This window comes from Pseudophryne corroboree, chromosome 5 (genome assembly GCF_028390025.1).
Source record: "Pseudophryne corroboree isolate aPseCor3 chromosome 5, aPseCor3.hap2, whole genome shotgun sequence".
Lineage (NCBI taxonomy): Eukaryota > Metazoa > Chordata > Amphibia > Anura > Myobatrachidae > Pseudophryne > Pseudophryne corroboree.
Genome location: NC_086448.1, coordinates 602,945,797 through 602,971,687, shown reverse-complemented (window position 1 = coordinate 602,971,687; position 25,891 = coordinate 602,945,797). Strand labels below are relative to the sequence as shown.

At 43.3% G+C, this 25,891-nt stretch overlaps 1 protein-coding gene across 4 annotated transcripts in view; it reads right to left on the bottom strand.

The window, feature by feature from the left end:
• SPIRE1 (spire type actin nucleation factor 1) overlaps positions 1-25,891 on the bottom strand; it is a 524,996-nt gene that overhangs the window by 439,946 nt on the left and 59,159 nt on the right. For all 4 annotated transcript variants that reach the window (XM_063923426.1, XM_063923427.1, XM_063923428.1 and 1 more), the window contains exon 2: positions 3,683-3,717. In XM_063923426.1, the coding sequence (XP_063779496.1) occupies positions 3,683-3,717 (35 nt within the window). The remainder of the gene's footprint in view (positions 1-3,682; positions 3,718-25,891) is intronic.

Genomic DNA, 25,891 nt, shown 5'->3' with positions numbered 1-25,891 from the left:
GTACAGGAAGAGGACAGGTGACCCATACCTGGCCATTCGTTGTGGATTTCCATTCCCGGGAGGTACCTATTTATTGTTCTGAGCTTGTATTGGTGAGCATTATACACCTTTACATCTGGTACGCTGCCCTGTTTCTGGATTTTGATAGTATTTTTGCATAAATAAACTGTGTTTCACTATTGAGAAATTCCTGTCTCCCTCTGCATATACAATGGGGTTGTATCTGCACACACACTATTTATTGATACATGATTGGAACGTTACAAGCTCCAAGTGTAGCCCCTATTACTTGTAGGTATATACCATTGATATCGGGGGTGCTACCAACTACAGCTAAGGTAAGTAGACAAGGAAAAAAGAGGAAAAGGCTGTATTGTTGATGCACAAAGATAAGGGTGACCTGATTATCACCACATTCTCAAAATTACCTAAAAATTAACTTTTATTGTTGTCAAATTAAAATAGGGCGACAATGACAAACACACAGACTACGAGTATAGACGAAACATAGGAGGTTAAAATCAAGACATATACAACATATACCACAAGTGCAATTTGGAATAATAAATGTGATTAAAGATTAAAAAGTGTGTCCGAGTATTGATTCTTGTGTCCTATTATATGATATTGCTCTCAATCTTATACCAGTTTTATACCAGTCTGATAGTTCTGTACCAATCTGATAGTGGTTGTCAGCAACTGATCATTTATTGTATCAGAGTTATTTCACTCATATTTCTATATTGACACCTGACAGTATCCTTCAGACAGCAAGTATACTATATTAAATAAATGTCAACGCTGTCTGTATATTATTCTGTACGCAGAGGAGCCTCGTTAGGAAAGGGTATGAATTACTATATATTTGTCAGTGATTCAGTATTTAAATACGTCCTTCTTAAGCCTTCCAAGGGGCGTTCATATACAAGGCAGATTAAATTCTTCTGCCTTGAGGTTGGTACATTACTTACACCATATAGTGCTTATGTGCCGATTGTGATTGTAGATAGTGTTAGTGAAATGCAATGTGTTACAATGTCTAAGAGATTGTGTTTAATACACTTGTGACTTTGGTGGAACTCTCTGTACTCGCATGAGGCGACTGTAGCAGAAATCACACTCTTTTAGATAGTGAGAATCAATACCTTCCTCAGTTCTCAGTATCGTTATCCCACTAGGGGAAAGCACCTTATTAAGACAATAAATTATGTCCCCTTTTAATTATTAGCAACCAAGCGGTTATAAATTATGATTTGTGCTTTACTGGCTTTGTTATTGCCTGCAAAAATATAAACGTACTGAGTTGTCTGGGCTAGTTGTTCTCAAATAGCACAGATTCAAGTTAAGGTTGATACATTTAATCTGTTAGCACTTGTTAAATTTGTATCATAGGTGTCTCCTCATGACTAACAGGTGGCCTCAAGGATTAGAAGTGAAACATTGTAACAATACTATATGTTTATTTAATCCACAACATTGTCTGTGACAGACAATGTTGTGGATTAAATAAACATATAATAGGACACAAGAATCAATACGCGGACACACTTTTTAATCTTTAATCACATTTATTATTCCAAATTGCACTTGTGGTATATGTTGTATATGTCTTGATTTTAACCTCTATGTTTCGTCTATACTCGTAGTCTGTGTGTTTGTCATTGTCACCCTATTTTAATTTGACAACAATAAAAGTTAATTTTTAGGTAATTTTGAGAACGTGGTGATAATCAGGTCACCCTTATCTTTGTGCATCAACAATACAGCCTTTTCCTCTTTTTTCCTTGTCCCTCTGCATATATCTTGTTGAATGAGAAATCACTACAGGGGAGGCTGAGGAAAATCAGAAGTATACCGTGCATGAATATAAATGAGGCGGATCATATGAAGATATCCGAGCTAATTATGGAGTTTTATAGCGTTTGACCATACACAGAATACCGAGACTGACATTTACAAAGTTCTTGTATTGGGGGTCCTACTTCAATCACATAGTACTATTATTATTATTTGGACCTAGAAGAAACAACCCATACCCAGTTCCCGACTCACCCATATACAGGTTGAGCTAAACTATTTTTCTTTGGTACAACTATGCGATGCCTGAACTCATCACAAGGCTCTTTTCCCCTACATTTAGTCCCATTTCGCTCCTTTTCTAACTTTGCAAGAATTAGCTCCAGACTTTTCCTTCCTTGCACTAGCATCTTTCAATTTATGCAAATTCATCATTGTTACAACTCCTTATAACTCACCCCGTTATTTCCCACAATACACCCCACTGGAGACTTTTTATAAACACAATCCAGTCTCTAGGGGCTTAATCTCGACCCTCTACCATCTCCTTCTTACACGTAATCAACCTGACAATTAAACCCATGAACTGGACAGGAAGATAAGTGTGGGGGAGGCCCTGATCCCTGAGTAGTGGCTTAGAATCAGAGGAGAGCTGAAGGAAAGTTCCATCTCTGTACGCATTAAGGAAAACTCTTATCCTCTACAACGGTTGGTATCTAGTCTCCACCCGCCTGCGCACCATTTTTCCCACATCATCTGATCTCTGCTGGCGCTCTTGGGCCAGCAGGGTTCCCTGATGCACATCTGGTGGACATGCCCTAAAATCTGTGTTTTCTGGGACTGGATTCATGACCTAATCACTGCCGTTACTCTTTACTGCCGCCACACATCCCTCAGGTTTCTAGACCTACTGCCAAACTCATCAAACAGATTTAAATGCAGCTAAATGTCAAATTGCCTGCAACTGGAAACAATAAGAGCATCCTTCTATACCAGCTAGCATTAACTCTATTTGGTCAGTGCACTGGATGTAGAGCAACTCAGCAATACACTATATTATACTCCAGATCACTTTGCTATGGTTTGGACACCATGGACCAAGTCTTTTGGGGCAGAACCCCACGAAATAATGTCTAAAACATGATTATACTATTTTTTTGCATGTTCCAGGCACAGAGACATCCCCCCCCCCCCCCCCACCAATCCTCCTCTCCTCCCTCCTTGTCTCCTCACCCAACTCTCCCCCCTTCAGATCAGTATTATGTCTTATTTTCTCTTTTCTTTTCCTCAAGACAAATTTCTACTGTTCTGTTCAGATGTATGCTCACTGTTCTATCTACTTTACCAGTTTAACGTACATGTTCTATGACATATTGATTTGATACTTCTTTGCTTTTAAGTTTCTCATTTGATGTGTCCCCTTTTCATATTGCTTTGTATTGTTTTCTAAAATCTTTAGAAAAAAAGATTCTTTCAAAATATAAATAAAATAAAGATTGGTGGATGTCTGTATGGAGGAACAGAGAATTTAAGTGGCAATTTCACATCACTGAAGATCCTGATAGCCATTGTAGAAATGGACATATAAATTCACATTCTGATCCTTTAAAATAAGTATAAACCAGTCATATGCACACATGCGTTTACCCACCAACCAATGCCCCCATTGTTCCCCTCTCTCATATTCTCGTTCCTTCATCCTTTGCGATAACCTTTCATCTACTTTATATTTGTTCACAGTATCTTCATTAAATTGATTACATTTATAAAGAAAAAAAAAAAAAAAGAAGAATATGGACCCTTCGTGCTTACATACATACAGTAGATACTGTACTGCATTTTTTGGACTTTGCAAAGATCATGAAGGTTTGAAAATAAGACTCACCTCTGTCTCTGTACACCTGGAGTCAGTGGAACCACCTAAAAGAAGAAAAAAAAAACAGTTAGACTTAAAATGCAATAAATGAATATTGTGGCTGCATCTACAGTAATATTTCTTCATTGTCTCAGTAGATTTATTGGCCAGTCTTCGCTCATCTCGAAATATCTCCCAACCTGACCTCTCCGCTCTTCACAAGATCTACGACTCATCCACACCTCATTACTTGCTCCCATGCACGATTGCAGGACTTTCTTCGGGCTGCACCCACTCTGTGGAATGCCCTACCACGCACAATAAGACTCTCCCCTAGTCTCCAAACCTTCAAACGTTCTCTGAAAACTTAACTCTTCAGGATAGCTTATCACATTCCAGAACCGCTCACTCAACCTTCATAAGCTTTCCTATCCGATTATATCCCCACTGTACAGTCCGCACATGTCCTCCACATATTTTCTCTTTCTGCACTTTCCCTTCTTTCTGATCATGGTTCATCATTGCTGTGATGTGATATCATGCAACCCACCTAGAACCTTTGCAATCCAGTGGACAAATATGCAATAGATAGTGCCTCTCCTTGTGCATCAATGCTTATTTCCCTATAGATTGTAAGCTTGCGAGCAGGGCCTTCCTACCGCTATGACTGTTTGTTTATTACCCAGTTTTGTTTTATCATTGTGTTCAATTGTAAAGCGCAACGGAATATGCTGCGCTATATAAGAAACGGTTAATAATTAAATAATAAATAAATAAACAAACAAAAAGTGTCACCATCAACCCCAGTAGTGACACTGGTCTAACACTAAAACACACAACTCTTCCTTCCAACTGCCTATTATGAAAACTTTATATTGTGACAGAGAAAACCATTAAAACAAATTGATAAAATATTTCTCTGTTATTAAAGGACTTTTATCAAGGAAAAGCATTTATCCAATATGGAAATCCACCATTCTGCAATCTCTGATGACACAACATTTTGAGTACAGACCCCTGAGGGCTCAGTATACACACTGGGAGCCCTCAGTGACAACGGACTACCAAGTAGGAATAGCTGAAATGCCAACATTTCATATAAGCATTCCTAAAAAGATATATACCGGGGAGTAAATGCATCACAAATCAAGCACATTCCATAAGCAAATCAAAAATGATTGGCTTAAAAAAATAAAACAAAAATCACACCTCCCGTCATTGTTAAATCTAAACTTTTGCATCTGTTCCATATGGATTGAAGTAAAACTAGATAGGGAATACAAAGTAAAAAAAAAAAAAAAAATTCCATTATGTGGGAAAGTCATATTTCAACTCTACCATTGGAGATGAAACGTCAAATCTATTTTTGTTTAAAAAACATGTTTTTGCATTTGCAACGATTTATAGATATGATGTGATATACATTATTACCGCCCCTTGGATATACACACTTGCACTGTAAGTCTACATGTATGGCTTGTAATTGGTGTAAGGATTCTTGTACTATTTGTCAATCTTATCTGGTGTAAAGCTTATGAAACAATTTGACATGTATCGCATAATTCGAAGTAAAAAAAAAAAGATTAACCCAAGGTCTGCAATTAATAAAAAAAAAAATAAGATTTTACTTACCGATAAATCTATTTCTCGTAGTCCGTAGTGGATGCTGGGGACTCCGTCAGGACCATGGGGGATTAGCGGCTCCGCAGGAGACAGGGCACAAAACTAAAGCTTTAGGATCAGGTGGTGTGTACTGGCTCCTCCCCCTATGACCCTCCTCCAAGCCTCAGTTAGGATACTGTGCCCGGACGAGCGTACACAATAAGGAAGGATATTGAATCCCGGGTAAGACTCATACCAGCCACACCAATCACACCGTATAACTTGTGATCTAAACCCAGTTAACAGTATGACAAACGTAGGAGCCTCTGAACAGACGGCTCACAACAAATAACAACCCGATTTTTTTGTAACAATAACTATGTACAAGTATTGCAGACAATCCGCACTTGGGATGGGCGCCCAGCATCCACTACGGACTACGAGAAATAGATTTATCGGTAAGTAAAATCTTATTTTCTCTGACGTCCTAAGTGGATGCTGGGGACTCCGTCAGGACCATGGGGATTATACCAAAGCTCCCAAACGGGCGGGAGAGTGCGGATGACTCTGCAGCACCGAATCAGAGAACTCCAGGTCCTCTTTAGCCAGGGTATCAAATTTGTAGAATTTTACAAACGTGTTCTCCCCCGACCACGTAGCTGCTCGGCAGAGTTGTAATGCCGAGACCCCTCGGGCAGCCGCCCAGGATGAGCCCACCTTCCTTGTGGAATGGGCCTTGACAGATTTAGGCTGTGGCAGGCCTGCCACAGAATGTGCAAGTTGAATTGTGCTACAAATCCAACGAGCAATCGTCTGCTTAGAAGCAGGAGCACCCAGCTTGTTGGGTGCATACAGTATAAACAGCGAGTCAGATTTTCTGACTCCAGCCGTCCTTGAAATGTATATTTTCAATGCCCTGACAACGTTCAGCAACTTGGAATCTTCCAAATCGCTAGTAGCCGCAGGCACCACAATAGGCTGGTTCAGGTGAAACGCTGACACCACCTTAGGCAGAAACTGAGGACGCGTCCGCAGTTCTGCCCTGTCCGAATGGAAAATCAGATATGGGCTCTTATACGATAAAGCCGCCAATTCTGATACTCTCCTGGCTGAAGCCAGGGCCAGTAGCATGGTTACTTTCCATGTAAGATATTTCAAATCCACCGATTTGAGTGGCTCAAACCAATGGGATTTGAGAAAATCCAAAACTACATTCAGGTCCCACGGAGCCACTGGGGGCACAACCGGGGGCTGTATATGTAGTACTCCTTTTACAAAAGTCTGGACTTCAGGAACTGAAGCCAATTCTTTCTGGAAGAAAATCGACAGGGCCGAAATTTGAACCTTAATGGACCCCAATTTGAGGCCCATAGACAATCCTGTTTGCAGGAAATGTAGGAATCGACCCAGTTGAAATTCCTCCGTGGGGGCCTTCCTGGCCTCACACCACGCAACATATTTTCTCCAAATGCGGTGATAATGTTGTGCAGTCACCTCCTTCCTGGCTTTAACCAGTGTAGGAATGACCTCTTCTGGAATGCCTTTTTCCTTTAGAATTCGGCGTTCAACCGCCATGCCGTCAAACGCAGCCGCGGTAAGTCTTGGAATAGACACGGTCCCTGCTGAATCAGGTCCCGTCTTAGAGGTAGAGGCCACGGATTTTCCGTGAGCATCTCCTGAAGTTCCGGGTACCAAGTTCTTCTTGGCCAATCCGGAGCCACGAGTATCGTTCTTACTCCCCTTTGCCGTATAATTCTCAGTACTTTGGGTATGAGAGGCAGAGGAGGAAACACATACACTGACTGGTACACCCACGGTGTTACCAGAGCGTCCACAGCTATTGCCTGAGGGTCTCTTGACCTGGCGCAATACCTGTCCAGTTTTTTGTTGAGGCGAGACGCCATCATATCCACCTTTGGTTTTTCCCAACGGTTCACAATCATGTGGAAGACTTCGGGATGAAGTCCCCACTCTCCCGGGTGTAGATCGTGTCTGCTGAGGAAGTCTGCTTCCCAGTTGTCTACTCCCGGAATGAACACTGCTGACAGTGCTATCACATGATCTTCCGCCCAGCGAAGGATCCTTGCAGCTTCTGCCATTGCTCTCCTGCTTCTTGTGCCGCCCTGTCTGTTTACGTGGGCGACTGCCGTGATGTTGTCCGACTGGATCAACACCGGCTGACCCTGAAGCAGGGGTTTTGCCAGGCTTAGAGCATTGTAAATTGCTCTTAGCTCCAGTATATTTATATGAAGAGACATCTCCAGGCTTGACCATACTCCCTGGAAGTTTCTTCCCTGTGTGACCGCTCCCCAGCCTCTCAGACTGGCATCCGTGGTCACCAGGACCCAGTCCTGTATGCCGAATCTGCGGCCCTCTAACAGATGAGCACTCTGCAACCACCACAGAAGAGACACCCTTGTCCGTGGCGATAAGGTTATCCGCTGATGCATCTGCAGATGCGATCCGGACCATTTGTCCAGCAGATCCCACTGAAAAGTTTGTGCGTGGAATCTGCCGAATGGAATTGCTTCGTAAGAAGCCACCATCTTTCCCAGGACTCTTGTGCATTGATGCACAGACACTTTTCCTGGTTTTAGGAGGTTCCTGACAAGTTCGGATAACTCCTTGGCTTTCTCCTCCGGAAGAAACACCTTTTTCTGAACCGTGTCCAGAATCATTCCCAGGAACAGCAGACGTGTTGTCGGGGTCAACTGAGATTTTGGAAAATTCAGAATCCACCCGTGTTGTTGCAGCACTACTTGGGTTAGTGCTACTCCGTCCTCCAGCTGTTCTCTGGACCTTGCCCTTATCAGGAGATCGTCCAAGTAAGGGATAATTAATACGCCTCTTCTTCGCAGAAGAATCATAATTTCAGCCATTACCTTGGTAAAGACCCGAGGTGCCGTGGACAATCCAAACGGCAGCGTCTGAAACTGATAATGACAGTTTTGCACCAAGAACCTGAGGTACCCTTGATGTGAAGGGCAAATTGGGACATGCAGGTAAGCATCCTTTATGTCCAGGGACACCATAAAGTCCCCTTCTTCCAGATTCGCTATCACTGCTCTGAGTGATTCCATCTTGAACTTGAATTTTTGTATGTACAGGTTCAAAGATTTCAGATTTAGAATAGGTCTTACCGAGCCGTCCGGCTTCGGTACCACAAATAGCGTGGAGTAATACCCCTTTCCCTGTTGTAGGAGGGGTACCTTGACTATCACCTGCTGAGAAAACAGCTTGTGAATGGCTTCCAATACCGTCGCCCTGTCTGAATGAGACGTTGGCAAAGCAGACTTTAGGAACCGGCGAGGGGGAGACTTCTTGAATTCCAACCTGTAACCCTGAGATACTACCTGCAGGATCCAAGGGTCCACCTGTGAGCAAGCCCACTGTGCGCTGAAATTCCTGAGTCGACCCCCCACCGCTCCTGAGTCCGCTTGTACAGCCCCAGCGTCATGCTGAGGGCTTTGCAGAACCCTGGGAGGGCTTCTGTTCCTGGGCAGGGGCTGCTTGCTGCCCTCTCTTACCCCTTCCTCTGCCCCGGGGCAGATATGACTGTCCTTTTGCCCTCTTGTTCTTATAGGACCGAAAGGACTGCGGCTGAAAAGACGGTGTCTTTTTCTGTTGAGAGGGGGTCTGAGGTAAAAAGGTGGATTTTCCGGCAGTTGCCGTGGCCACCAGATCCGATAGACCTACGCCAAATAATTCTTCCCCTTTATACGGCAATACTTCCATATGTCGTTTGGAATCCGCATCACCTGACCACTGTCGCGTCCATAAACTTCTTCTGGCAGATATGGACATCGCACTTACTCTCGATGCCAGAGTGCAAATATCCCTCTGAGCATCTCGCATATAAAGAAAAGCATCCTTTAATTGCTCTATAGTCAATAAAATACTGTCCCTATCCAGGGTATCAATATTTTCAGTCAGGGAATCCAACCAGACCACCCCAGCACTGCACATCCAGGCTGAGGCGATGGCTGGTCGCAGTATAACACCAGTATGTGTGTATATACTCTTTAGGGTAGTTTCCAGCCTCCTATCAACTGGATCCTTGAGGGCGGCCGTATCAGGAGACGGTAACGCCACTTGTTTTGATAAGCGTGTGAGCGCCTTATCCACCCTAGGGGGTGTTTCCCAGCGCGCCCTAACCTCTGGCGGGAAAGGGTATAATGCCAATAACTTTTTTGAAATTAGCACTTTTCTATCTGGGTTAACCCACGCTTCATCACATACATCATTCAATTCCTCTGATTCAGGAAAAACTACAGGTAGTTTTTTCACCCCCCACATAATACCCCTTTTTGTGGTACTTGCAGTATCAGAGATATGCAAAGCCTCCTTCATTGCCGTGATCATATAACGTGTGGCTCTACTTGAAAATACGTTTGTTTCTTCACCGTCGACACTAGATTCAGTGTCCGTGTCTGGGTCTGTGTCGACCGACTGAGGTAAAGGGCGTTTTACAGCCCCTGACGGTGTCTGAGACGCCTGGGCAGGTACCAACTGGTTTTCCGGCCGTCTCATGTCGTCAACTGATTTTTGTAATGTGCTGACATTATCACGTAATTTCCATTCCGGTGTCGACTCCCTGGGGGGTGACATCACCATTACCGGCAATTGCTCTGCCTCCACACCAACATCGTCCTCATACATGTCGACACACACGTACCGACACACAGCAGGGAATGCTCTTATCGAAGACAGGACCCCACTAGCCCTTTGGGGAGACAGAGGGAGAGTTTGCCAGCACACACCCAAGCGCTATAATATATATGGGAACAACCTTATATAAGTGTTGTATCCTTATAGCAGCTTAAATATATAAAATATCGCCATAAAAAGTGCCCCCCCTCTCTGTTTTACCCTGTTTCTGTAGTGCAGTGCAGGGGAGAGTCCTGGGAGCCTTCCTCACAGCGGAGCTGAGCAGGAAAATGGCGCTGTGTGCTGAGGAGAATAAGCCCCGCCCCCTATTCCGGCGGGCTTTTCTCCCGTAGTTTGTAATATCTGGCAGGGGTTAAATACATCCATATAGCCTCAAGGGCTATATGTGATGTATTTTTTAGCCATAAAAGGTATTTACATTGCTGCCCAGGGCGCCCCCAGCAGCGCCCTGCACCCTCCTTGACCGTTGGTGAGAAGTGTGTGACAAACAATGGCGCACAGCTGCAGTGCTGTGCGCTACCTTCAAGAAGACTGAAGAGCCTTCTGCCGCCGGTTTCTGGACCTTCAATCTTCAGCATCTGCAAGGGGGGTCGGCGGCGCGGCTCCGGGACGAACCCCAGGGCGAGACCTGTGTTCCGACTCCCTCTGGAGCTAATGGTGTCCAGTAGCCTAAGAAGCCAATCCATCCTGCACGCAGGTGAGTTGAATTTCTCTCCCCTAAGTCCCTCGATGCAGTGAGCCTGTTGCCAGCAGGACTCACTGAAAATAATAAACCTAAAAACTTTTTCTAAGCAGCTCCTTAAGAGAGCCACCTAGATTGCACCCTGCTCGGACGGGCACAAAAACCTAACTGAGGCTTGGAGGAGGGTCATAGGGGGAGGTGCCAGTACACACCACCTGATCCTAAAGCTTTAGTTTTGTGCCCTGTCTCCTGCGGAGCCGCTAATCCCCCATGGTCCTGACGGAGTCCCCAGCATCCACTTAGGACGTCAGAGAAATACTGACACTCAGCGCTTAAAGTAGCAATACTAATAACTTATATCAGGGATCCAAGGGCCTAATTTAGAGCTGATCGCAGCAGCAAATTTGTTAGCAAATGGACAAAACCATGGGCCTAATTCAGAGTTGATCGCAGCTATTGTGGCCAATCCCGGGATCGGCGGGATCCCGGGATTTAGGCCCAAAAACGGGCGGGATTCAATCCCGGGATTGGAAGCTCCAATCCCGGGGATTGAGGGATCAGCGTTCAGTGTCCACAGGACGCTCAGACGCTGCCCGGCTTCCTTCTTCCGGGTCCCCAGCGCAGCGTGAGAGGTCACGCTGCGCTGTCAGGAGCCGTCAGCAGCGATCAAAGGATGATCCCCTCTTGTCCGCCCTCGGTATATGGTAAATTATATGTGCGGCCGCCTATCTAAAAGCCAATCCCAGGTATCCCGGGAATCCCAGGATTGGCCATTTTTTAATCCCACAGCCGGGTTTGAAAAAAATGGCCCGGGATTGGCTTCCCTAATCGCAGCAGCAAATTTTTAGCAGTTGGGCAAAACCATGTGCACTGCAGGGGGAGCAAATATTACGCTGCACAGTAATAAAATAACCTACCCAAATCTAACTCTCTATGCAAATGTTATATCTGCCCCCCCTGCAGTGCACATGGGGCATCATTCCGAGTTGATCGTAGCTGTGCTAAATTTAGCACAGCTACGATCAGGCACTCAAACATGCAGGGGGACGCCCAGCACAGGGCTAGTCCGCCACGCATGTCAGTGCCGGCCCCCTCCCCCCGCAGGAGTGCAGAAGCATCACACGGCGGCGATGCTTTTGCATTTCAGGATTACCTCCTGGCCAGCGCAGCTCCTGCGGCTGGCCGGGAGAACATCTTCGCTGCCCGAGTTGCAGCGGCTGCATGTGACGTCATGCAGCCGCCGTGGCCTGCCCTCCCAACGGTCCGGCCACGCCTGCGTTGGCCGGACCGCTCCCCCTAAACGGCGGCTTAACGCCGCCGTCCAGCCCCCTCCCGCCCAGGGTCCGCCTCTGCCTGTCAATCAGGCAGAGGCGATCGCTAGGCAACGACGGCCTTCGGCCATCTGGCATGCACAGGCGCACTACGGCACCAGCGCATGTGCAGTTCTGACCCGATCGCAGCGCTGCGAACAACTGCAGCGTGTGATAGGGTCAGAATGACCTCCATGGTTTTGCCCGACTGTAACAAATTTGCTGCTGCGATCAACTCTGAATTACCCCCCATGTGCACTGTAGGGGGGCAGATATAATATGTGCAGAGAGAGTTAGATTTGGGTGGGGTGTGTACAAACTGAAATCTAAATTGCAGTGTAAAAATAAAGCAGCCAGTATTTACCCCGCACAGAAACAATATAACCCACCCAAATCTAACTCTCTGCAAAAGTCATATCTGCCCCCCCCCCCCACGCTGCAGCACACATGGTTTTGCCTATTAGCTAACAAATTAGGTGCTGCAATCAGATCTGATTTATCTCCCATGAGTCAGTCATAATAAAAGATAAAAAAAAGTAATAATAATAGTAATAATAATAATAGTAATAGGTAGAGGTACATTTTCTATTACCTGTTTTCACGGTTATTGGGTGCTACAGAAGATCTTAAAATGTTTCAGAGTGTTTTTTAACGAACAAGATGTCACATTTGCGCCCCACAACTCAGACATTTCAAGTTTAAACCATTCAAAAGAGTATGGTAAAAGGCAATATGTGATGAATGATTCTTTAATGTGTTAGAACTAATACGCGTATAGCATGCATCGATTAAAGTGATGAGAATGCTAACTGTAAGTCCCTTCTCAGAAGTTGATTGGTAATTTCTAGCCTTGGGGACAAAAGGGATAAGTGACCCCAGTATACAGCAGCAACCTAAACATACTTACAGGTTTATTGGTAACATTTGCTACATTTGTAGCTGATAGAAGCTACAGTCAAAGTAAAAGGTCATGTAGGTTCTATATAAAGCAACCATATACTACAGAGTTGACATTGAAGTAAGCACCCATCAACCACTCAGTGGCAGATGTGACAAGAACACTGGAATAGTGTTGGAAGGCAAGTATAATTGCTCCAGGTTTCTTACCTATGTGGTTTAAAACACCAGGAATGTTGTGTTCATCTGCAGAGTTTTTATTTTTTATTTTAGAAAGAACCTGTTAAGGGGCCCTGGGGTATGTATGTGAGAAAGGAGGGTGGGCTCCATCCTTAAGGCCCAGTCCGGGTCTTACGGCTTGTAGCCTCATAGCAGGACAACTAGTGATTTCACCTGCATAGGTGTGAAAAGGCTGCTAGCCTGATATTTAGGTCTTTCACAGCCTGGGGAAAAGAGACTGCACAGTCTCTGTGAGAGAAAACATGCTGCTACTGGATAAAAGCGAGTTATACTTGGGGACATGTTGTTTGTGGTTTTGTAGTGTTAGTCAGAAGTGACTTAAGTTTAGTTAGTGCCAGATAGCAAGGTGTTTAATGTTTTATGTTTTACTGTATCTGATTAATAAAACTAGTTGAGGTCAGCTGCATTAGAAACCTTGCACTTGTGTGATCGCTCGGCTGCTGTGTACTACCATCTACCCCAGGAGATGGTGCATGTTTCCCTAGCCCTGTTACACATCATAAAATAGTGACCTGTGTGGAGGTTTGGTAGCCTTCCCTGTAACCTTTCCTTTTTGTAGACCACGAGGCATAGTTGGAATTCCAGTTTGCAGTGACAATCAGCGCAAATCATTCATATCCGCTTTATGTTTCCAAAGTTTGCAATATGTACATTTTCATGCATACTAGTCCAACCAGGAGCCCGACCGCCGGCATATCGTAGTGAACCCAGTCTTGAGTGCCTCTGAAGACACGCAAGCTGAGCCGCTCTCCTGTGATGCAGAAGGTTCTCCAGTAGTAATATCGCAATTGCGCATCTGAGCGGCCATGCCACGCCTGCATTTGACTGACCACTTGCTGTTACCACCCCCAATAGCAAATCACTCTCTCTGAGTACACATTGCGGCACAGACGCATGCGCTGTAAAAAAACATCAGCCGATTTGCGTACAATAGCCGCTTTGCAACCGTACTCCATTGATTATCACCTGGTAGCTCGCACAACAGTTCTGAGATTTTTTTGTACTGATCATAACACATTTAGCAAATGAGACTTGGGAGGTTTGACAAATATAACTGTCTGTATTTGGGACATTATGTCGCCTATTGTTGTTGCACATTAGATTATTCATTACTATATGCACAAGTTATCAAAATATATTCCCCACACATTATCTTTAAGCTACGCTGTTTTATGTACATTCTCCTGACCTTTCTATTTATTATTACTTTTCTGTATAGCCATTTTCTTTATTAATAATTGGACAAGTTGGCCATAGTAATCAATCAGCTACTACTGTAGGTAACATTTATCAAGTGCATTCATTAAATGGAATAGGTAGAAACTAGTTGCTATGGGTAACTTCTCCTCTGTTACACAGCTTGATGCGTCTCCCGTAGTGTAACTGCCTGCTAGCAGGCCTAAGCTTTCCTTTGGCATGGTCACTGAACATGCATATAACAATATGAGGTGTGCAGACTAACCACACATAAAACGTATAGAAAGATGCACGGGACAAGAAAACAGGAGGAGTACAGCCGACAGTAAAGACGTACTAATTACAAGAAACATTTGTTTCCGTAATAGCCCTAATAGTATTATATAATGTATTAAACATACAGAAGGTTCAACCACAACAAGGCTGACCTTATTCGCATGGGTACCTATCTCGAAAAATAAATTCTATAACATGGATACATAACTCTTTGTTGCATCAAACTGCAGATTATAGGGAATGTCTCATCAAACACCTTAGAATAAATATTTATAGCGATGGAATAAAGTGAGTTAAGTCACAATCTTCAAAGTGCTAAATAGCAAAAAGATAAAACATATATACAAAAAAAGGGGGGTTAAATAGACATATTTGTATAAAAAATGTAAAACTGTTGCAATGGCACCTGTCGAGGGTGGGATATACAGTATTAGGCAGAAAGTGAACACTCAGTTCTTAAAGTTGATGTGTTGGAAACATAAGGATCTGAGATACCCGACAAGGGTGTTGTGATGGCTAAACGATTGGGTCAGAGCATCTCAAAAATGGTGGCAAGTCCAGGTATGCAGTTGTTAGTAGCTAACAAAAGTGGTCCAAGGAAGGACAACTGTGAACCAGCGACAGGGCCATTGGTGCCCAAAACACATTGACGCATGTGGGAAGTGAAGGTTAGCACATCTGGTCCGATCCCACAGAAGACCTAATCTAGCAGAAATTACTGGAAAAGTTAAAACAGCTATGATGGTAATGGGTCTGAACACACAGTGCATCGCCACTTGCTGTGCATGGGGCTGCATGTCCAGAGACTGGTCAGAGTGACCATGCTGATCTCTGTCCACTGCCAAAAGCACCTACAATAGACACGTGAGCGTCAGACTGGACCATGAAGCAACTGAAGAATGTGGCCTGGTCTAATGAATCAGGTTTTATTTTACATCATGTGGATGAACAAATGTGTATGTATGTGTACTTGGGGGAGAGACGGCATCAGGATGCACTACGAGAAGACAGCAAGACGGCAGATGCTCTGTGCAATGTTCTGCTGGTCAATATTAGGTCCTGGAATTCATAAAGGACATTACTTCACATACCACCTATCTACACATTGTTGCAGATCAAGTACACCTCTTCAACAGTATTACCTGAAGGCAGTGGCCTCTTTCAGCAAGATAATGCACCCAGCAAAAATTGTTTAGGAATGTTTTGAGGAACATGACAAAGTGCCCAAGGTGTTGACTTGGCCTCCAAATCACCCACAACTCAATCCCATCAAGCATCTTTGTGATTTGCTGGAAAAACAAGTTTGAGCCATGGGACCCCACCTCGCAAGTTACAGGACTTTTGGCAATGACGTATTGGTGCCAGATACCACAGGACAACGTCAGAGGTCTTGTGGAGTTCTTGCCTCAACTGGACAGAGCTGTTTTGACGTCATGAGGGTGACCTACACAATATTAGGCAGGTGGTTTTAATGTTATGGGTGATAAATACAAATGATCGATACATACATATTCCACTCCTACAGCCTTATAAGTCCGCAACTCTATAGCCTTATGTGCCAAGATGTAACAATAAGATGCCTGTATACCAATCACAGGAATATCACTGGTAGTCTGAATACACTTTCCCACTGTATATCTGTATGTCAGCAAATATGTAGATTTACCAGCAGACAGGATGCCAGCTGTCAGTATACACACAGCAGCATCCCATCTGTCGGACTACCTGTAAAGAGTCCCCTTGCCACAAGTGGACCCACCAGCTGAGGAGCAATACCCGGTGGAGATTGGGATTCCGTCCGGCGGTATTTCACCAGCTGTCAGGACTTCTGGCGTCAGTCTCCTGAACGCCGGCATTTTAACTGCATCATATATTATCTAAATATATACAGGTTGAGTATCCCTTATCCAAAATGCTTGGGACAAGAGGTATTTTGGATATGGGATTTTTCCGTATTTTGGAATAATTGCATACCATAATGAGATATCATGGTGATGGGACCTAAATCTAAGCACAGAATGCATTTATGTTACATATACACCTTATACACGCAGCCTGAAGGTCATTTTAGACAATATTTTTTATAACTTTGCGCATTAAACAAAGTGTGTCTACATTCACACAATTCATTAATGTTTCATTTACACCTTATACACACAGCCTAAAGGTCATTTAATACAATATTTTTAATAACTTTGTGTATTAAACAAAGTTTGTGTACATTGAGCCATCAAAAAACAAAGGTTTCACTATCTCACTCTCACTCAAAAAAGTCCGTATTTCGGAATATATGGATATGGGATACTCAACCTGTATATACATACATACACACACACATACATACACAATTCTCCTCCAGCCGGCATTCCGCAATCCCCTCCGCTATGCTGCGCCCGGTGCCCGTCCCGGCTAATGCATTTAGCCACATACACTCCACTGTCTGGCGGCACTCCCTGGGCTGAAATAAATTCTCCACAACGTGTATTACATCAACGTTTCAAAGTTTTACTTTGTCTTCAGGAAATCCAGACAGTGGAGTAATATATATATATAGGCAAAAGACAAGGCAGCACTCGGAGGCCGATAGTATCATCTGGCCCCGAGTTAAAAGTTCTACATGACAAACGCATTATGCCCAGTTATACGAGAGGGAGAAGTTAAGGACATACTAGTCAAGACAGACATGGCTAAGTTCAAAGTGGCACCCACCCATTTCTTGTCCAGGAAGAAATGGGTGTTTCAAGTGCACAGAATGCACTACATGTTCACACATGTCACCAGGCGATAGTATTTCCCACCCCTTCTCCGGTAAGATTTTTAAGATCAGGTGGCCACTCACGTGTAGCACTAAGTTCGTCATATACGCCATTATTTGCCCGTGCGGGCGCTACTACATTGGAAACACTGAATGCCAATTTAAAATCAGAATGGCGCAGCACAGGCAGGCAATAAGGAACGCATTGGCCTCGGGCAGTGGGGAAGAACCGGTTGCCAAGCATTTCGTAGAGCACAGGCACAGCATGGCAACATTCAAACATCGGATCATAGGTCATGTTCCCAAATCAGCGCGCGGAGGCAATAGGGGCAAAAAGCTTCTTCAATTAGAATTCAAGTGGATTCACAGATTAAATACCCTCAAACCAGGGGGTTTGAATGAGAATTTGGGCCTTATTATTTTTGTGTAAACTGGTGGACATGTTGCACCACTTGGTGACTGCCCAAGTAACCCCACTCTTGTCCCCTTGGAATAGTGGCATTGCACCCATTGCGTCAATACAAGTAATCAGTGGCCTAGTTTGCCAATAACTTGGTTATAACAGCAGTAAGTGGGTGGTGAACTCTGGGGTTGTCAGCTTCTGCATTACAGGGCGAGCTTGCAGATTTAATCATGTACACTTATTACAAAGGATTGGTTGTGCCGAGGTCCGAGAGACGGGGGAGGTCATAAGAGGTTGTTTTTAGCATATTTACAGATTTTTTTAATATACACAGTTTCACGATATATTAACTGCATTTGGTGTCAATATTTGTAGCTTTTCACATATGATATGCACATATTTCAGTGTTTGATAATGGATTGTTTTTAGCACTTTATATTTGATGTTTTTAGCACCTTGACTGTTCCGGTCACATGGATGTATGAGTTTTATTATGTCACTAAGCACCGTCTTATTATTATTGACAGCGTTACCATGGCCACGCGACTGGCTCCCGCGACGTCACTTCCGGATTTGCTGACGCGCACGGAGGCGCAGGATCTGAAGTCCAGGTGGCGTGGCCAGTTGGGAACACCGGAGGAAATGTCTGTTTGTTGGGGGAGTAAGTAATTTCTTGTCTATTTAAGCACTGGTTTTGTACACTGACACTTATCCTGATGAAGGGGAGGTGGGCCCCGAAACGTTGATGACAATGTTTGCATGATTACATGTTTGATTTACAGCCTCCGAGTGCCGCCTTGTCTTTTGCCAGTACATTCCAGTGGGGTGAGTCCTCCATTTGGGAGGGCACCGGAGCAGTGCATATCCCGCTGTGGATAATCGGAGTGCCAGAGCAACAGTGTGTGTGTGTGTGTGTGTGTGTGTGTGTGTGTGTGTGTGTGTGTGTGTGTGTGTGTGTGTGTGTGTGTGTGTGTATATATATATATATATATATATATATATACATTATACATTTCCGTGGAAAAGGGCACTCTTGAATATAGAAAAACACATACAGTTTTAATTTCACCCATGTCGAGCACCTTGTAAAAAAAAAAAAGTCTTATAGAATGGTGGCTCAGCATAAATCTCAAATAATTTTAAATACATCCATAATGGCAACTTGATATGCTCATAAAAATTCTCATCATGTCTGTAGATCTAACTGAGGTCTGGAGGAGGGGCATAGATGGAGGAGCCAGTGCACACCCATTCTAAAGTTCTTTGTAGTGCCTATGTCTCCTGCGGAGCCCGTCTATACCCCATTGTCCTTACGGAGTCCCCAGCATCCTCTAGGACGTAAGAGAAATATATATATATATATATATATATATATATATATATATATATATATACACATATACATACATACATACATACATACATACACACATTTTATTAAACAGACAACATAGCACCCTGATAAATATATCAAATAGTGTGCTCCAGCCTACAATAATAGTACAGGTGAAGGAATCAATATGTCCCAAACTTCTGCTAGTTTCAAATGTCTGTAAGCCGTATCGATCCATCATAGAAGTGGCTGCTTCTTACTGTATGACTGACCATGCATGCCAGACATAAGTGGAGTAAAATACATGTCAGACGTAATCACAAGGTATGACTGACATTCTGAATTGTTTGATAATAGATATCCACTTACAGTTGATAAACGGAAAGCTTAGTTTTACTGTAATAACCTTGAAGGAGGCTTTTAACACATTTAATATGTGAATTACGTGACCGGCTCCCAAAATAGTTGCAAATAATCAGAACAATTTTCCATGCATCTACTGTAGAAGAAGATAAAAATATCAAAAGAAAGCCTCTGGCCCAATGCAAAGGATAAAAACTGGATGTGTACTGCTGTGCTTTACAGGGAAGAATCCGTATCCAGTGGAGATGACAATCTATATACTGTACACAAAAATAAAAGATTTCAGTATTTTAACAATTAGAAAAATAAATAAAAAATCAATGGAAAACAGACTGTTGAACATTAAAGCATTTTTGAGGGGTGATTCAACTAATGGCTTGGCTGAGATGTACCATCCAAGAATAGCAGATCACGGCCCACATCAATGCTAGCGTTTACTCATAGAGGTACACGGGAAAATTACTGCAATAGGTGGATATATGAGAGATGTTCAGCAGCACATCATCACTAATTAAATTGCCCCCTTTAAGCTAAAATTTAGAGAGTCATACCTCCCAACCTTAAAGGAGAAATTCAAGAAGGGGCAAAAGCTGCAGCATGCTGAGGACATGACCAAGTCATTATAGGTGTAGCCTTGCCAACTAATGAATGTGTTTATTCTAAGCAAACAGGTTATTTTTGGTGAACTTAGTAGCTGCTTCCACCGTGTGCTGCAGAACGAACACCTCCCAACCGCCTGCAAATTGGGATGCATGCACACATTGTGGCACAGCACGCTTATAATCAAGACTGTCCTTTCAAAGTTAGAACGGTTGGGAGGTATTCACTGATGCAGCTTAGAAAAGCGGCTATTTTTTACAGCACATTTTTGGTGCACTATATTTGTGGGCTTTAATCCTACCGGTCATTCCATTCCAGTTCACCCAGGCACCCACCGACTCAGATTTTCATGAAACTTTGTACACTTTGGACACTACCACAGAGCTACTATACCATGTAAAAAAAAATTTGCTCTATGAAGCCTAGAGCAGAAAAATTTGACATGGGTTAGTAGCTCTGTGGTAGTATCAAGTGTACAAAGTATCATGAAAATCCGAGTCGGTGGGCGTCATGCCTGGGTGAACTGGCATGTGTAAGATAACATGTTTAATTTTATTTATTTATTTATTAGCAGTTTCTTATATAGTGCAGCATATTCCGTTGCGCTTTACCATTAGAACAACAATTATAGAACAAAACTGGGCAAAGACAGACAGAGGTAGGAAGGCCCTGCTCGCAAGCTTACAATCTATAGGGAAATAGGCATTGATACACAAGGATAGATGCAACCTGTTACATAATGGTTCCCCAGGTTGCTAGGTTCTTAATGGGTTGTATATGATATGATCATTTGTTATGACCAGCAATGTTGGAAGACAAAATGTGAGTTTATGTGGACGGTACAGAGGGGATGTAACTTGATGGGGAAGCTGTGAAGGTTATGTGTGTGGGTCTGAAATTTGGTAGGCTTGTCTGAAGAGATATGAGTTTTCAGAGAACGTTTAAAGGTTTGGAGACTAGAGGAGTGTCTTATTGTGCGTGGGAGTGCATTCCACAGAGTGGGTGAAGCCCGGGTAAAGTCCTGTAATTTTGAGTGGGAACAGGTAATACATGTGGATGAGAGACGCAGATCTTGTGCAGAGCAGAGAGGTCTGGTAGGGAGATATTTTGAAATGAGTGAGGAGATGTATGATGGTGCAGTTTGGTTAATAGCCTTGTATGCAAGTAAAAGTATTTTATATTTGACACGGTAGAATACCGGTAACCAATGGAGGGACTGACAGAGCGGATGAGCAGATGAAGAACGTCTGGCGAGGAAGATTAGCCTCGCAGCTGCATTTAAAATGGATTGAAGTGGTGATAGCCTATGTTTGGGAAGACCAGTAAAGAGACTACAATAATCAATGTGGGAGATGATGAGTGCATGGATTAGAGTTTTTGCAGTGTCTTGTGTAAGATAAGGGCGTATTTTGGATATGTTTTTAAGGTGCATGTAACATGATTTAGAGACAGATTGAATGTGTGGAACAAAGGACAGTTCAGAGTCAAGGGTGACACCTAGGCAACGAGCTTGTGGGGTGGGGTGGATAGTTGCATTGTCAACAGTTATAGAGATATCAGGTTGGTAACTACTCTTAGCTGGTGGGAAAATAATTAATTCGGTTTTGGAAATGTTGAGTTTGAGTTGGCGAGATGTCATCCAAGATGAAATGGCAGACAGGCATCCAGTGACACGAACCAATACTGGTGGTGACAAATCTGGGGAGGATAGGTAGATTTGAGTATCATCAGCATACAAATGATACTGAAATCCAAAGGAGCTGATTAGTTTACCAAGAGAGGAGGTATAGATTGAGAAAAGCAGAGGACCTAAGACTGAGCCTTGGTACTCCAACTGATAGAGGTAGAGAAGAGGAGGTAGAATCAGAGAAGTGAACACTGAAAGAGCGATTAGATAGGTAGGATGAGAACCAAGAAAGGGCTGTGTCCTGAAGACCTAGGGATTGTAGTGTTTGTATGAGAAGAGAGTGGTCAACAGTGTCAAAAGCAGCAGAGAGATCTAGAAGAATAAGTAGTGTGTAATGGCCTTTTGATCTAGCAGTGACTAGATCATTCACTACTTTGGTCAGTGCCGTCTCTGTGGAGTGTTGGGCACGAAAGCCTGACTGAAGTGGATCCAATAAGTTGTGCGAGTTAAGAAAGTGTGTAAGGCGAGTGTAGGCAAGCCTCTCAAGTAGCTTGGAGGGACTGGGTAGCTGAGAAATGGGACGGTAGTTATAGAGTGTGTTTGGGTCAGAGTTGTGTTTTTTTAGAATGGGAGTAATGACTGCATGTTTAAACAGAGAGGGAAAGATACCAGTAGAGAGAGAGAGATTACAGATTTTAGTTAAGGTTGGGATAAGCACAGGAGACAAAGTTTTACTGACCTGTGAGGGTATAGGATCAAGAGGAGAGGTAGTGGAGTAGGAGGATGAAAAGTGTTGATACTTCATCTTCACTTGTGGGATCAAATGAAGAGAAAGTGCCAGAGGGTTCAGGTAGGGAATTGAGCAGGTCACTGGCTGAGTTAGAGCATACCATTTCATCTCGGATTTTATCAATCTTATCCTTGAAGTAGGAAGCAAGTTCTTGTGCACGGATAGTAGCTAGTGGGGGAGGTGAGGGAGGGTAAAGAAGTGATTTAAATGTATTAAAAAGTCGCTTGGGGTTGTTGGCATGATAAGAGATGAGAGATTGGAAATATGTTTGTTTGTTTGGCAGTGTCCAGGGCCTGACGATAGGAGTGGTAGGTAGTCTTATATGTGAGAAAGTCACTTGGATTCTGAGATTTCCGCCACTGACGTTCTACTTTACGTGACAGTTTTTGTAGGTGTCTTGTTGATTTAGAGTGCCATGGTTGGCATCTAAGCCTACGTGGAGTGTGATGGGTAGCTGGAGCCACTTCATCAAGGGCACTCTCTAGGGTCTGGTGCAGGTGTGATACAGCAGTGTCAGGTGTAGTAAATGTAGAGATTGGTGAGAGCAGTTGTTGCAGAGAAGTGGAAAGTTGTTGAAAATGTATATTGTTAGTATTTCTGCGGGTTAGAGGAGGCTTGCTTGGTTTTAGTGTCCTAGAATTTAAAGTAATAGAAGAGATTGTGAAGGTGATCAGGTTGTGATCAGAGAGAGGGAAAGGAGTGTTAGTGAATTCGGAAACTGAGCAGAGCCTGGTGAACACAAGATCAAGGCAGTGGCCCTCATGGTGAGTAGAGTCGTCGGACCATTGGGTTAGGCCATGAGAGGAGGTTAGAGAGAGGAGTTTGGATGCATGAACAGATTGTGGACTGTCAAGAGCTATATTGAAATCACCCATAATGATGGTGGAGATGTCAGAGGATAAGAAGTGTGGGAGCCAGGCCGAGAAATCTTCTAGAAATTGTTGTTTAGGTTGCCCAGGAGGGCGATAGATAGCTGCAACACGCAGACAGAAGGGGGTGAAAATCCTGATAGAGTGAACTTCAAATGAGGTGAATGCGAGTGATGGAACCTGAGGTAGAACAGTGTATGTGAAAAACTGTGACAGTAAGATTCCAACCCCACCACCTTTACAATTATTAGGCCTAGATGTGTGTGAGAAGTGGAAACCACCATGTGACAGTGCTGCAGGGGAGGCCGTGTCTGATTGTGTGAGCCATGTTTCTGTTATAGCCAGCAGATTAAAGTTGTGAGATATGAAGAGGTCATGGATGGATGTTAATTTGTTACAAACAGAGCGTGCATTCAATAAGGCACATTTTAGTGATTTGGAGGGGGATGGGAGACACGTGATATTTATGAGGTTAGATGGATTTCTATGTTGTTTTGAGACAGCAGAGTGTGAGAGGGAAAGGTGGTTGGGGCCTGGATTTGGTGATATGTCACCAGCTAATAAAAGCAGAAGAGTGAGATAAATCTTGGTGGATGTTTGCGATTGTTTGTACTGGTGGCCAATTGCGGTTGTCAAAGTACTTGCAGAGAGGAAAGTATAAATCTCATGAGTGTTTAGAAGAGGGGAGTGGAGAATAGAAGCTGTAATGTGTACAGAGGGGTGAGTTTCAGGGTGAGTGTAGAATGTGTTAAATTTGGTGAGAATTCCATGAATTGAAATTAGACACAGTAGTTTGATGAACATGCTAAACCGTTTCTTTGCATGGTTCTGAGGATAACACTCTTGCTGCACATGCTTCTAAGATCATCACTGCCCAAGTAGAATAAGCATTAAATCACTGATGGATCAAACACTCCTATATGAGAGTAGGACATCATCATACAGGTATCAATCCAACAGACAGCTCTTCAGACTTAACCCTCAGAAATAAAAAAAAAGAAGTAATCAGATTTCCGGATATTTTCCATAATATCCAAATACTTCTTGAACATTTTAGAGCGGGGGATGTATTAAGCGTTGGAGAGCAATACAATTGCGTAATTATCCAAAGCAACCAATAAGCTTCTGTCATTTCGAATACCGTGCTAGATAAATGACAGGCGCTTACTGGTTGCTTTGAGCAAATTCTCCATTTTCTTTCCCCACAGTGTAATATATCACCCCCTAGGACACAGAGTTTATGCCTTAATATACCTTGTTCAGGATTCCGAGGTCAAGTGGGAGAACTTGGCTAAACAATATCTTGATCTGTATGAGCCATGCTACTGAAATAAGAGTCTTGAGAAGGCCAATATGCCTGCAGAGGTCAATCCAGATATATGCCCCATAAAAGAAACGCTATTTTCAGAAAGTATCTTCAACCTGAAGCTGTCAACAATAAAGCATGACTCCGATCTTAGGGGTTACGCAACCAATACAAGCTGATCGTTTCTTCTCTGCTGATGAATATGGATTGTGAGTAGTCAGCAGAATTATAGTCATTTACTGGATATAAAACATTACCCTAGGAATCTTTTCCATTGGTGCTACAAGCTTCCCAATAATGTGAGAGCAAACCAATGTTAGTAATCCCATTAATTCTTAATTTCCTGTATGTGTTCCAAGTCTTTAAGATAATACACTGACCAAAGCCATTACTGTTACTACTACTACTAGAACCTTTGTACAGGTCCTTTGAGATGTCTCCAGCCTCAACTCAACTCTGTACTGTAAAGCTCATTTGCAGTCCATGTGTTCTGGCAATTCTACTGTGCCCCTGAAATATGGTAAGGCACAGACAGATCTAAGAGATGCCAGTTCTGAATAGCTAATCCCTTGGTCCCAGTGACTGAACAGACAGGATTTATTTGGAATGAGTAAATACTCAGAAACCTCTTGTAGAATAGAGATCTAGGGCCGGATTCAATGTGTTAATTGTTCTGCTGGTGATACTCTATTAAAGTCCCTGAAAACCTGCAGGCAGCATTTAATGCAGATCTTTGTTCAACTCTGAGTGAGGCTCAAACAGAAATCTGTGTTAAATGCCCTGATCGCGGGTGCCGCAAACATGTTAAGCCATAACTCCGGGAATTTATCCCAGTCTCTATGGGTAAATGCAAATTAACAGGTAATTTACAGTACAAGGAAAAGGGGACGTAATTGAATAGCCCCAGACGGCAAAGCCCCAGGCTACCACCATTTTCCTGGCACAGTAAATTATCACATCTAATTGAATCTGGCTCCTAGTATGGTTGGAAATACTCATCAGGAACTGTACAAAAATATACCTACCATTTCTCCTTAGTTTAACAGCTCTTTTGTAACATTTTTGGATAGATTTTTTTTTAATAAGGTTTTAGAAGTCTAACACTCAGGAGCCCGAAGAGTTGAAAACAGCTTTAATGTGTCCGAGCTGAATTTAGGCAAACCTGGTCCCCACTGGTATCTATTGGGCTTGGCCACATTAAGTATCTCTTGCTCTTGGTATCTTTTGTTCTAATCCTACTGCCTCTCTACATATTTCCTTTCTGCAACTACCAGTTATGGCTATGAGCCTTATTATAACAATCTGCATTTTTAATGCAAAT